Genomic DNA, 13,708 nt, shown 5'->3' on the forward strand with positions numbered 1-13,708 from the left:
GGGAGGCCAGGAGACTGGATTGGAGTCTGTCCCATTCATCCAGGTGAAGAATAGAGATGTGAAGTGGCCGGACTCAACAGAATATTGAGACCAAGTGGTAGCTCTTGGTGATTGATGAGACGTGGAGGGAGATGACAGGGAGGTGCAAGGAGGGCCCCTTTGGTCCTTGGCAGCATCTCTCTCTGAGATAGTAAGCACAGAGGAGGAGCAGCTGTGAGGGAGGAGATGAGAAGGGTTTGGATGTGTGAGTTCAGCTGTGCAGCAGGTATCAGATGTTTGCGTCTGGGAGTCAGGGGAAAGATTCAGCATGGAGATGCAGGTATTGAATCAGCCGCATCCGAAGCACAGGAGTGGATGGGATCACCCTGGGAGCAAGAGAAGTCCCTGTGAGAGTGGGAAGGGCAGAGGAGAGGGGGCTGAGAACGAGCAGCCCGGGGATGAGAAGATCCCCCAGAAAAAGTGGTGTTTGGAAATCAGGGTCTCAAGGATATGGGGATGCTACAGAATGGGTCAGTTAAAAGGACTGGAAAGAAAGTCTTAGCAGCACGGCGGTGGTGAGCTCAGCAGGAGCTGTTTTGTGGGGATGTGAAATAGAAGCTGGGCTGTAGCAGGCTGAGCCGTAGGAGGTGTGAGGGAATGGAGAGAGCAGATGTAGGCGATGCTCCCAACGAGAAAGATGAGGAGTGGCTGCAGGGACTGAAGACGTTCAGGGAGGTAGTAATAGTCCTTTTTTCTTTTCAGCGGAAAGAGCTTTGGGGATGTTCTTATTTTGAATGAAGGGAGCCAGTAGGCCAGGAAAAATTAAAGATGAGAAGAGAGCAGGTATACGTAATGAAGTGAAGTTCCAGCAGAGGTGGGAGAGGCCGGGACCTGGGCACTCTGCGTTGTAAAAGGCGAGTCTGCAGAAAGGAAAGATACAGACACAGGTCTGCTTGTAGGTGTGGTGCGAGGAGGTTCGTGGCTCCTCTTTCCTTATGGAATTGGAGGTGAAGCTGGGGACACAGCAGGGAAGCTTGAGGGAGCTGGGGAAAGCTTGAAAAAACCACCCAGGGAAAAGAGAAAACTGACCCTGGAAATATAGAAAGACTCATGGGTAGAGCCAGTGGACCAGATGAAATAGAGATTGTGGCTTTTAAAGTGACCCCAGGGCATGAGGGTGGATGGTTTTATTCTAGTTGCACTTGGCAGCCAAAAGAAAGGGGCACAGGAAGGTAAGTGGTTGGATCCATCCACAATTAGCAAAGCAGATTCTTTTTGAAGGACCCCAGGGCAAGGGACTGAAGTGACAAATGATAGAGGATCTGTCTGCTTTTAAGAAGGGAAGGGTTTCCAGGGACTCCAGAGTCTGGCGAGAGGGAAGGGTGGGCACAGGGCTGGGGGTGGACTCAAGGAGAAAGTAAGGACTAGAAGGGTTAAAGGTTATGGCCCAAGACTGGAACTTCAGGTCTCTGATGCAGGGCAGTCCTTGGTAATTAGGAGAAGGAGGTGACCGGAGTGGTGGGTGGTAATAGCTGCCGAAATGATAACGTGACCTTGAGGCCATGGTCTCAAGGCGATGGTCTTAGGTGATATTGAAGTTGCCCAAAGAATAAGGCAGGATTTGCTATGGAGAGGAAGGTGGTGGTCCAGATGCTGATCTACCTGCTATCTCTAAAGCTTCACTTTTCCAGACTCTGAAAAAAAAGGGGACGCATATATATGTAGCCTTTTCAGACTGTCTTTTCACTTAGCCACATGCATTTAAGATTCATTCATGTATTTTTATAGCTTGATGGCTTTTTTTTTTTTAAGTAAGTACTATTCAGTGTTTGGATTTACCAGTTTGTCTATCCATTCATCTATTAAAGGACTTCCAGTTTTTGATAATTATGAATAAAACTGCTATAAACAGTTGCATGTTGTTTTTTTTGGTGTGTGGACATAAGACTTCAGATAAACTGGGTGAATACCTAGGAGTAGTTACTGGATCCTGTCTGTGCCATTTTGCATTCCCATCAGCAATGAAGGGAAGCTTGTGTTGCGTCATATTCTTGCCAGTAATTGGTATTGTCGTTTTTTAAGAAATTTAAATTAAAAGTTTAAACTAGAATGGCTCAGTTCTAATAGGTGTGTGATAATCCCACTTTACTATGCTTTATCCAACCACTCCTAGACAGTTATGCCTGGACCTCGGTGCCCCATGTGAAGACTGGGATGTCACAGTGATCAGAGGGTCGGAGGGTGAGGGGAAAGAAAGCATGTTATACAAGGATCAGAGGAAGGATCTAGGAATGTGAAGACTTGGAGAGGAGGTAATTAAGGTTTTCAAGTAATTGAGGGGTTCTTATGGGGAAACGGACTGAATAGAACCTATGGGGCCTAATCAGTAAGTGCAGGGAGCAGGGGATAGAAGTGGGTAGGCGGTTGCTTTCTCCTGATACAGGGTGGTTCCCTGCCCATGGAGGCTCAGGCAGAGACCAGACAGTGTTTTATTGCAGCGCCAGAAATCTAGTGGTGGGAGCAGGGAGAGGCTGGGACCTCTGCTTTCCCATCTTACTCCAGGTTTCTAAGGAAACCATGAGTGGGCTTATTGAGAAATTTGGAGCAAAAGTCACTTTCTTGTAAGAAAAGATAGCATTCTAAAACCTGGATTTTTCTTTACTTTATGCTTTGATTGTTTTCATTTGTGGTTGATTAGCTAAAGCTCTTTGTGTTCATAACTGTTCTGCTTTATTCACTTCTAATACTGCTGTGAAAATTCCCCGAGGATATCTTAGTCCCCAGTGCCTTAACTCCAGTGCTAGCTCTACCACCAAAACAGTAATCGTGATCGTAATAGCTTATGTGTTTTACAAGCTTACTAGCACCGTGACCAAGAGGCATTTATTCCATGTGTGCATGGACTGATTCAGCAGTTGAAAATGAATTAATGTAATCCACTGCATTAACAGGCTAAAGAAGAAAAAGCATAACATCTTATCAGTTGACCCAAAAAAAAGCATTTGACAAAATTCAGCATGCATTCATACTACAAAGAAACTCTCAGCAAATTAGAAATAGAGGGGCAACTTCCTCAACTTGATAAAACACATCTACGGAAAACCCTGCAGCTGACATCATACTTAACGTTAAGACGCTCGATGCTTTCCCTTTAAGATTGGACGTGCTCTTTCACCATTGCCATTTAACATCGAACTGGAAGTCCTTGCTAGTGCAGTAAGACAAGGGAATAAAAAGATACTCAGACTGAAAAGGAAGAACTAAAACTGCCTTTATTCAAAGATGACATGATTAGGCCTTCCCTGGAGGTCCGGTGGTAAAGCCCACCTCGCAACGCAGGGTACGTAGTCAGGGCACTAAAATCCCACATGCCTTGGAGCACCTGAGCCCACATGCTGCAACTGCTGAGCCCTTGCACCACAGTGGACGATCTGTGCTGGAAGTAAGACCCCACGCAACCAAAATAGGTAAATAAAAATATTTTTAAAAGGATGACATGATTGTGCAGAAAATCCCAAAGACATCTATTTTTAAAACTTCTGGAACCATAAGTGAGTATACCAAGGATTCAGGGCACAGAATCAATATAAAAACGTCTCTGTGTACCAGCAATGAGGAATTGGAATTTGAAATTAAAAAATAACACCACCATTTACAGTAGTGTGTGCACACACACACACAAGGAATACTTAGGTATGACTCTAACAAAGTACGTACAGGTTCTATATGTGAAAAACTATAAAACCCTAATGAAGTCAAAGTAGATTGAAATAGATATTCTGTCTTCATATATTAGAAGACACGTTATTAAGACTTCAGCTTGTTCCGTAGACTTGTTCCATTTTCTTGATCTGTAGACTCAATTCAACTCCAGTCAAAATCCCAGCAAGCTGGGCTTCCCTGGTGACTCAGTGCTTAAGAATCCACCTGCCAACACAGGAGACACAGGTTGGATCCTTGATCTGGGAAGATCCCACAGGCCACGGAGCAGTTAAGCCCGTGAGCTACAGCTATTGAGCCTGCATGCCTTAGAGATGGTGCTCTGCAATGAGAGAGGCCCCCACAAAAAGAAGCCCACGCACTGCAACTAGAGAGTAGCCCCTGCTTGCCACAACTGGAGAAAAGCCCGAGCGGCACCAAAGACCCAGCACAGCCAGCAGTAAATAAATAAATAAACTTATTTTTTTTAAATCCCAGCAAGCTATTTCATGTGCTGTGTGCCGTGCTCAGGTGCTCAGTCATGTCCAACACTCTGTGACCCCATGGACTGTAGCCCGCCAGGCTTCTCTGTCCACAGTATTCTCCAGGCAAAAATCCTGGAGTGGGTTGTCATGCCCTCCTCCAGGGGATCTTCCCAACCCAGTGATTGAACCCCCGTCTCCTGAGACTATTTCGTAAATACCAACAAGCTGATTCTAAAGGTTATATGGAAAGGCTAAAGCCTTAGAATAACCAGAAAAAGAACAAAGCTGGAGGACTCACTCTGCTTGATTTCAGGACTGATTGTAAAGCTATAGTAATTGAGACAGTATGGTACTGGCAAAAGAATAGATACCTAGGTCGATAGAATAGAGAGCCCAGAACTAGACCCAGACAAATATAGGCAACTGACCTTTGACAAATGCATGAGGGCAGTTAGTGGAGAAAGGGTAATTTCTTGAACAAATAGTACTGAAACGGTTGGAAGTACTTTTGTGTGTTTGAAAAAATGAACCTGCAAGACTTTAGGCCTTCCGTAAAAATGAAATAAAAATTGACCATAGACCTAAATATAAGACACAGAACTATAAAACTTAGGAGAAAACATAGGAGAAAATCTACATGACTGTTGGTGATGAGTTATTAGATATAACATCAAAGCTCAGTCCATGAAAGAAAAGAATTGGTAAGCTGGGCTTTATTAAAATTAAAATCTTATATTTTGCAAAAGACACAGTTAGGAGAATTAAAAGACAAAGCACAGCCTGGGGAAAATATTCATGAAACACACATCTAATAAGAGTTGAATCCAAACTATATTCTTAAAACTCAACAATAACAAAGCAAGCCAATTTAAAAAAGGGCGAAAGATCTGAATAAATACTTTACCAAAGAAGATATACCAAAGGCATATACACATATGAAAAGATGCTCAGCGTTATTTGCCATTGGGAAAATGCAAAACACTACAACCTTTTAGAATGCCTAAAATACAAAAAGAAAAAAATCCTCCAAGCCAAAAAAACAAAAAACAAAAACCTACACCAAACCTGGCAATACCAATTCTTGGCAAGTATTTGGAGCAATATACACTCGCATTTGCTGCTGGTGGGAATGAAAAAATGGTACAGCCCAGAAATCGCATTCTTCAATATTTATCCCGTTTATTTGGAATCTTAAGTCTACCTGTACACATACACGCAGATACACACAGTTGTTTATAGCAGCTTTGTTTGTAATGGTCAGACACTGAAAGTAACTAAGATGTCCCTCAGTAGGTTAAAGCATAGACAGATTGGTAAATTCATACAATGGAATAAATAGTATTCATTCAAAAAAAAAAAGGAAAGAAATCACTCTCAAGTCATAGAAAGTCATGGAGGAATCTTAAATACATATTACAAGGTGAAAGAAGCCAGCCTGGGGAATTCCCTGGAGGTCCAGTGGTTAGGACTTTGTGCTTTCGTTGCCAAGGGCACAGGAACTAACATCTTGCAAGTAGCCCGATGTGGCCAAAAAAAGAAAGAAAAATAGTCTAAGAAAGCAACATAAATGTGATTACCTACCCCATTTTTTAAAAAAAAAGTTCGGGAAAATGTTGAAAAAAATTCTGCAAAAGGTAAAACTGTAGAGATGGTAAGCAGATCTGTGTTTGCCAGAGGCGTGAGCAGGGGAGAGGGTTGAGTAAGTGAAGAGCAGGGGGATTTTTAGGGTGGAAACTGCTCTGTACGATGCCATGTGTTGGGTACACGCTGCTGTGCATTTGTGGAGACACATAGAACTTGACAGCACTAACAGTAAACCTCAGTGTACGCAGATTTTAGAAAACTCCTTGTGGAGATTGAGGGGTCCTAGGATGGAATGTAGGTACCCACTCCAGTGTTCTTGCCTGGAGAATCCCAGGGACGGGGGAGCCTGGTGGGCTGCCGCCTATGGGGTCGCACAGAGTTGGACACGACTGAAGCGATGCAGCAGCAGCAGCAGCAGGATGGAATGTAGAACATAGCGCATGAGCCTCACTGGATTATAAATGTATGAAACAACCACGCTGAGAAGGGTGAGGGGAGAAGGTGAAATCCTAAGAAACTCTGGAATTGAAGGGAGCCTGAGAGACTAAAAATGAAAGGACCTGTATGTAGTCTTACACTCTAGTAAAGGTGTTTCCCAAATGGGGATGGGCAACAATTCTGAAGCCATTATGCGTGGACACTGGAACTGAACAGTTAAGGAATTGGGTGGCAGATGGCGGGAACCCGGTTTCTCCCACCTGCTGGAGTGGGAAGTTACAGGCAAACAGGAGGAGAAGGCTAGAATGATCCATATGGTGATGGATTAGAGTTGGAGACATTAGTGTGTGCTCATTTAGTTTAGTATAGATACAGATGGTTAGATATAGAAATGTTTATAGGCATGTGTATATACAAGAGTTAGTACGTGCACAGGCACACACACACACACACACACACACACACACACACACACACACACCTCCTTGCTCTGCCATCTGAGAGGACCTAGTAACAGTGATATCTCAGTAGCTCAAGCGTATATGCTCCCAGATTTTGGTTTCTAATTCCATTATCTAATAAAAGGAGCCAAGGCTCCTTGGAGAAATGGCTGGTTTCAGACTGGGACAAGAAATGTACAGGATGAACCTGTAGCATTTTTTAAAGTTAATTAATTAGTTAGTTAATTAATTTTGGCTGTGTTGGGTCTTTGTTGCTGTGCTCTGGCTTTCTTTAGTTGCCATGAGCGGGGACTGTTTTCTAATTGTGGTGCACAGGCTTGTTGCCCCGCAGCACGTGGGATCTTCCCAGACCCCATGTCCCCTGCATTGGCAGGCGGATTCCTCACCACTGGACCACCAGGAAAGTCCCGTAACATCTTGTAGTTGCAGAGAGTAAAAAAGTGCTCAAACCAACCAACCAGTGCTGAGGGCATGTCAAAGCCAGCTGTCAGTAGCTGAAGCTGCAATGGCTTTGAGTATGAAATAAATAACATAGTTATAAAATAAATAACATAGTATCATAACCCAAAAGTATAAAATAAGTATTCATGAGTCCCTTTAAACAAATGATGGAATAAATAAATGGAGGTGGCTAGACAAACCTCCTATGCAGAAGAATTCCAAATAATCCTTGTAGATAAACTGTCTCTTTCCTTCCATGACAACTTCCTTCCAAAGTGTGAGGTGATGGTGTTCCTTATGCAACCTACTCCCTGTTGGTGGGCCTGTCCCTTTGCTTTATAAACAGTGCTTCGGAGAACTGGAATGCACATATCCCTTTACATTTCTGTATTTTTGTAAGATAAATATTCTAGGGAGATTATAACTTTAACGGCTTGAGAGACATGTTCAAGTTGTTCTTCAAAATGTCCCTTTAAGTTTTATAACCTCCCTCCCAAACAGCGTGTAAGAGCACCAGTTTCTCCACACTCTTGGCACACTGTATGACTCACAAAGGGGTGATGCATTCACTTTGGTATAAGAGACCTTTTACTAACCAAGAGTTAGAGGACGGGTGTCCCGATAGAAAGGTGGCTGGAGGACCAGAGCACATAGCTCACAGGCAGATAGTACAAATGGCTGATAAATGTTTGCAACAAAAAGCTGAGAAAAAAACTGCAAGAAAAAAAAAATGTTAACTGAGCAATCATGAAAGAAATGCAGAATACGGGCAATAAGATGTTAGTTTGTCCATTATGTTAGTAAAGAAAAAAAAAGAACCGTAATAACTGATCTTGGCTCGTGTAAGGGAACACAATTCTGCTTCAACTTTGATGGATCAACAAAATAAACCTTGTGGAGGCCAAGTTTTTTTAATACATACTTCTGAAAAAAGGTACACATATTTTAATTCACCCCACCTTGAAAGAATTTATCCTCAGATCTTCATTAAAAATGTATAAAGATATATGTATAATTATATATATATATATATGTATGTGTGTGTGTGTGTCTGTCTATCACAGCAAAAGAATTCGAAATAAGCTACCCAGCAGTACGAGGTTCCTTAGAGATGAGACATCCCTGAGATGAATCACTTGGCAGCTACTAAAAAAAGAGTCAATATTCTTTTTCTTCATTTATTTTGCATTTTTAAAAATGTGATGTCTTTATTTATCTTTGGCTGTGCTGGGTCTTCCTTGCTGTGCCCAGGCTCTCTCAGGTTGCAGCGAGCAGGCTTCTCATCGTGATGGCTTCTCTTGTGGAGCACAGGCCTAGGGCACGCTGTCTTGGCAGTTGTGGTGCCCGGGCTTAGTTGCCAATGGCATGTGGTATCTTCCCAGACCAGGGATCGAACCTGTGTCCTCTGCATTGGCAGGTGAATTCTTAACCACTGGACCACCAGGAAAGTCCTTGATAGTCTTATTTGCTTATAAACACCCTTGTGATAGTATGATTAATATATACCAGTTTAATTGAAAAAGAGAAACTGGTTCTATGACTAGAAGGACATATGTTCTAAGACTAGACAAACATATGTTCTGAGACATGACAGGACACATATCACAGTGTTTATAACAGGGGGTCTGTATGTGAGAATGATCTTGCAAATGGCTTCTGTCTTTTGTGCTTATCTCTGTTCCTTTGTTTTCTGCATTAAGCTTCTCTTAAATTTTGTAGTTAAAAACAGAATTATAACAGTTTAAAACTATGCTGATTCTCCCTTTGAAATGCCCTTCTCTTTCACTTCTTCCCTCCATCTCCTGCAGCATGGCCCTAGCTCGAACCTGCCATCTCTCATTTAGACCCTCATATCAGTTTCCTGATGGGGGTCCCTGCCCCTACAAAAGGGTCTAGGCTGTCATCCCTGTGCTCAGAAGCCTCTGGAACTCTGCCCATGCAGCACAGTGTCCCCTTGTTGCTCCTGACCCTGGCAGTCTGGCCCTCGCTTCCCTTCCCTTCTAGCTTCAGCTTCCCTCCTACCCACCCCCACCCCTACCCCCCAACCCCCCACCATGGGGCACCTACAACACCAGTCCTGTTGGCCCACTCAGCTCTCCCTGGTCTCCTTACCTGCCGAAGGTCTGCCCATCTCTCAAGGTCGACCTCCTCTAGGAAGCTGCCTTCTGTCATTGCCTTCCGCACACTCCAGTTCACTTGGTCTGAACGTCTTAATGGCCACAGCCACCAGCTGCCTTTTAACACAGTGACTTCTGGAGGATCCTGCCTCCTCCGGTATCCTCTGTGTCAGGCAAGGCAGACAGGTCTGGGACTCACAGTGCCTGGAGCACATAGTAAGGGCTTTGTGAAAGTCTGCTGAACTGAGCTGATCCAGAGTTGCCCCTGCACACCATGTGCTGCAGATCAGAGCCAGCTCTGCCATATTCTGTAATTAAATATGTGTAATTTTTTGGCACATAAGCATCTATTAAATTCTACATATAAACGATCATACTTGAGATTTATGTGGCATAAAAGTATGCATGTATTAAAATATAAGGTTTATGGGCATATCATTTAGTATCAAGAAAATCTTTCTTCCTTAACCGGCTAGTAAACATTTGAGTCTGAACTTAATTTTAGGCCGTTCCTTGGAAAAAATGATTCTATGGAAACCCAGGCATGTCCTGGGGGCAACCACAGATGATTACGGAGAGAAAACTTTTCTATAATATTCCTGCTTAATATAAGAAACCGAATTCTGATTCTTGGTTAATCCTTTCTTGTTTTCTCACTGAAAAGTTAACAGTATTTCAGTAAAGAGAAGGCATGTGGTCGCAGTAGTAAACACTCCTTGTTAACTCTGGAGTATTCCTATTTGATTCTTTGTACAGTGTAGAGGTTTTAGACGCCTAGTTTTCATTCCACGCATCCCCTGCACTCTGTCCATCTCTCCTTTCTTTGCGGTGCTGTTGTTGCTCTCTTGGGCATCCAGGTTTCACAAAAAAACTGTTCTTATAGTCGTGAAACGTAAACAGGAAGACAAACCACTGCCCAGTGTTTCTTGGCACGAAAGGCCTCCTGTTTCATTGAGTCAACTAGACACTGGTGGATGACTTTCTTTTTCCCACCAGAGGATTCAGGGCCTCGGGGATGGTCAAATGTGAATGATATTCTGAAGCAAAAGTACCAGTATATCCTTTTGGCATATGCTGTCTGCAGAAAAATGTGTCCTTTAAACTGCATTGCTTTACGGAACTTTGAGAGATGCTTTTGTATCACATAAATAATTAGGCAAACCTCTTCTGGAAAATTAAATTGGTTACAATTGTTCGTATACAGCTGAGTCCTTCTTGCCTTGGGTCTGGCTGGGAATGTGGATCTCATGGATGGTACTGCCAGCATGCATATCCCTTTGTCTGCCATTTGTCCATTCATCCATCCAACCATCCATCCATCCATCCATCCACCCATCCATTGTTCCTCCTGAGCAAGAATCCTGTCTGTTTCATCTCAAAATTCCCTTCACCCCCTTCAGGGAGACCCATGTGTCATGCAGGCCCAGGAGGTCCCCTGGACAAGGATGGACATACTTTCTGCTCTCGGCATCGCTGTGTGTGTTGGAGAGCTGGTGCTGACAACAACGACGCCCCCCCCCCACCGGCCCCTGCAGGGTTGGGTGTCATAGAGAGACCCTGAACCTCCTCAGCCCTAGGGTGTGTTCTCCCCACCTCCTGGAAGTCCCACAGAAGTGGTAGGCAGGGCAACTTGGGTGGCCTGTCATTTAACAACGTTTTTGGTGTGTGTGTGTGTGTGTCTGTGTTTGACTCTCCAGGTCAGTTTTTGGGTTGTACGAGAAATTCTAACAGCACAGACTTTAAAAATAAGGGCAGAAATCCTGAGCCATTTTGTGAAAATAGCCAAGGTAAGCTGTTTTGTTATTACTTCTTTCCTTCCTGTCCTATCTCTTTTTGTCTCAGAAATGTGTTTCCTTGGTACTTCGGGAGCTAGTTCGCTCTGGACCTGCGGGGCAGGGTTCAGACCAGCGGCAGTGACCTGACTTCCCCAGGCAGAGACAGCTGCAGGACCAGCCTGACCGCCTGCGTGGCCTCCCAGCCCCTGTGTGCGCACAGGCAGGTGCCCTCTGCCCTGTGATTTTGGCAGCCAACCACCCTTTATAAGCTGGCCTTTCACAGACTCTCCCCGTGACACCAAGGGCTACCCCTGGGATCTGTTCCCCTCCTATTCATATCCAGGCAGTGCTGGTGGCTCTCAGCATCAGTGGTTGTGATACCATCACATCCTGCACAATTTGTCCCCAGTCAGCAGAACTCACCGCACCCCATCCTGCGCTCAAGGCCTGGCCTGATGACCTCTCTGCCCCACTCCCACCTCCCGACCCTGCTCAGATGGGATCAGTCCTGGCCAGTGTCTGGGCACCAGGCTCACGTCTCCACCCCACATTTCCCCTCCTCTTCCTTCATCTCTGCCAGCCCAGGATGCGATCCCATGGGCCTTCCTGGACCACACTCATCACTTAACACGGTCCTGCCAGCTCCTCCCAGTCCACCACCCCTGACCACAGGGCTTGCCTGCCTCAGCAGAGCATCATTCTGTGTGGCTCACTGCCTGCTTCCTGTGTGTGCTACTGTCTTCCCAGGTGGGTGCTAGGCCAGCTCACTTATATGCAGCCCCTCTCTGGCCAGGCCCCATAGAGGCTGCTGTACAGAAATAATTGCATTTGACACTCACATTATTATCATCCCATTTCCAGAGGAGGAAGGGGAGGCTTAGAGAGGTGGGTGTCCATGCCGAGGCCCCTCAGAGTCAGTCGGAGCATGTCTGTTCTTCACAGCAAGGTTAAGTGCGTCCGGCTGTAAGTATGCAGGGGCACAGACACTTTTATGTCCTGAAGTACCTGGAACCGCGCTGGGCTTAGTGGTACTTGTTGCTGTCGATGAGTTCTTGCTGGGCCACGAGAGAAAGTGGGACGGAGTTCCAGCCCACCTGGTGCTTTCAGTTTGGAAGTTTACAGTCCCCACCTGAGGAGCCCGCAACGATTCCTCCTTAAGCTCTGCCATTTCCCGATGGCGGACCATCGTGCTGACGCTGTGTGCCCCGGGTGTGTCTGGTGTGAGCCTCTCCTTTCTCTGGGCCTTGGTTTTCCATCTATACAATGAAAGGAGTGGATTAGATAATCTCCCAGAGGACCTTCAGCTCTGAAAGGAATCCTGTGACAAGCACAGCAATTCAGATACAAAGGATGAAAAGCTCCCTCAGAGGATCTATTATTACCCACAGGAAGCAGTTAGGGAGTGTTACAGATGTGTGAAATGCAGCAGTCACTAGTGTGGTAAGGGAGAAATCCCTGGGTAGGAACAGCTGTGAGAACCAGGCATAGTCCTCCTCACGTATTTGCTCATTTACTAGGTCCTGCTCTGTGCTGTCCTAGGCCCGAGGGCTGTGATGGTAGAGCCCACTTCACCCCTGATGAGAATCCGCTCTCATCTGCCCCTCTCTCACCCGGGACCGTGTGTTCCCTGAGAGCAGGGGTGAAGTGGGAGCTAACATCACAGCCCTCGGGCCTAGGACAGCACAGAGCAGGACCTAGTAAATGAGCAAATATGTGAGGAGGACTATGCCTGGTCCTCACAGCTCTTCCTACCCAGGGATTTCTCCCTTATAGGTGTGTCCTTTGGCAAGTTCTGCTTGACCAGAACCTGGCATCAGGAACAGCATACAGTGCAGTGTGGGCTGCCCGTTCTCCGTCAGGAAGACTTGGCCCCAACCCCTACCCCTTCCTCGTCACTTGTCGTGGGTGCTTCCAAGCCCTGGTGCCGCTCCCTCTAGTATGTCTTTCCTGACCATGCTCCCAAGTCTAGGAGGTAGAAATCCCCATCTGTGTGTTCCCAGGGCGCTGAGGAGATGTACAGGCTGCTGTGGGAACACAGGTTGGGGGTTCTGGTCAAGCAGGTTACATGCACAGCCCATGCAGCAGAGGCTCCTCGTTTTAATCTGAAGACGTGGAGGCTCAGAAGGCCTAGGTAACTTGCCAAAGGACACACCTGTAGTGGGAACTGGAGTTGGCCCCAGACTTCTCGGTCCCATGGAGCCAGCCGGCTACACAGCCTTCACTGACTCCCGAGAGTGAGAAGCGGAACCCAGGTCCTGATCGCAGGTTTTTCCCCAGCGTAGAACCAAGAGCAGAGCAATTACATTTTTCTGCGCTTACCCTCACTCTCGTGGTGAGGAACTTGTCTGAGATGGTATTAAATCCAAATGTTCTCACTCATTTGGGGTCTGACTCAGGGGAGCATGGTCCGTGTCTGGGAAGCCGGAGCTGCGTGTTCCCAGATTGATAGCCTCTCTCCTCAGCCTCCCTCATGCCGGGTGTGAAGGTGATCACAGAAGACCCACGTTGATATTGTTGGCACAGCGGGGGTTCCAGTTTACAGAAGCCTGCTGAGACAGTTGAGATTCATCTAAAAAAGGAGCAGAAAGGACACTATCAAACTTCATCCAGGCCACGTTTCTGTCCAGCAGCCAGACTAGTCAGCTTATGCAATTTGGCACATGTTTCAGATGCACACTCACCTTTTGACAATTTGAAAGAAAAAGAGCATATGGTTCCTATGAACTTCC

At 45.7% G+C, this 13,708-nt stretch overlaps 1 protein-coding gene across 12 annotated transcripts in view; it reads left to right on the top strand.

Annotated features, from left to right (window-relative positions):
* The window catches only part of RALGPS1 (Ral GEF with PH domain and SH3 binding motif 1), a 303,143-nt gene that overhangs the window by 108,062 nt on the left and 181,373 nt on the right, over window positions 1-13,708 (top strand). For all 12 annotated transcript variants that reach the window (XM_019970864.2, XM_019970862.2, XM_019970867.2 and 9 more), the window contains exon 7: window positions 10,902-10,991. In XM_019970864.2, coding sequence (XP_019826423.1) covers window positions 10,902-10,991 — 90 coding nt within the window. The remainder of the gene's footprint in view (window positions 1-10,901; window positions 10,992-13,708) is intronic.

Source organism: Bos indicus, chromosome 11, assembly GCF_029378745.1.
Source record: "Bos indicus isolate NIAB-ARS_2022 breed Sahiwal x Tharparkar chromosome 11, NIAB-ARS_B.indTharparkar_mat_pri_1.0, whole genome shotgun sequence".
Lineage (NCBI taxonomy): Eukaryota > Metazoa > Chordata > Mammalia > Artiodactyla > Bovidae > Bos > Bos indicus.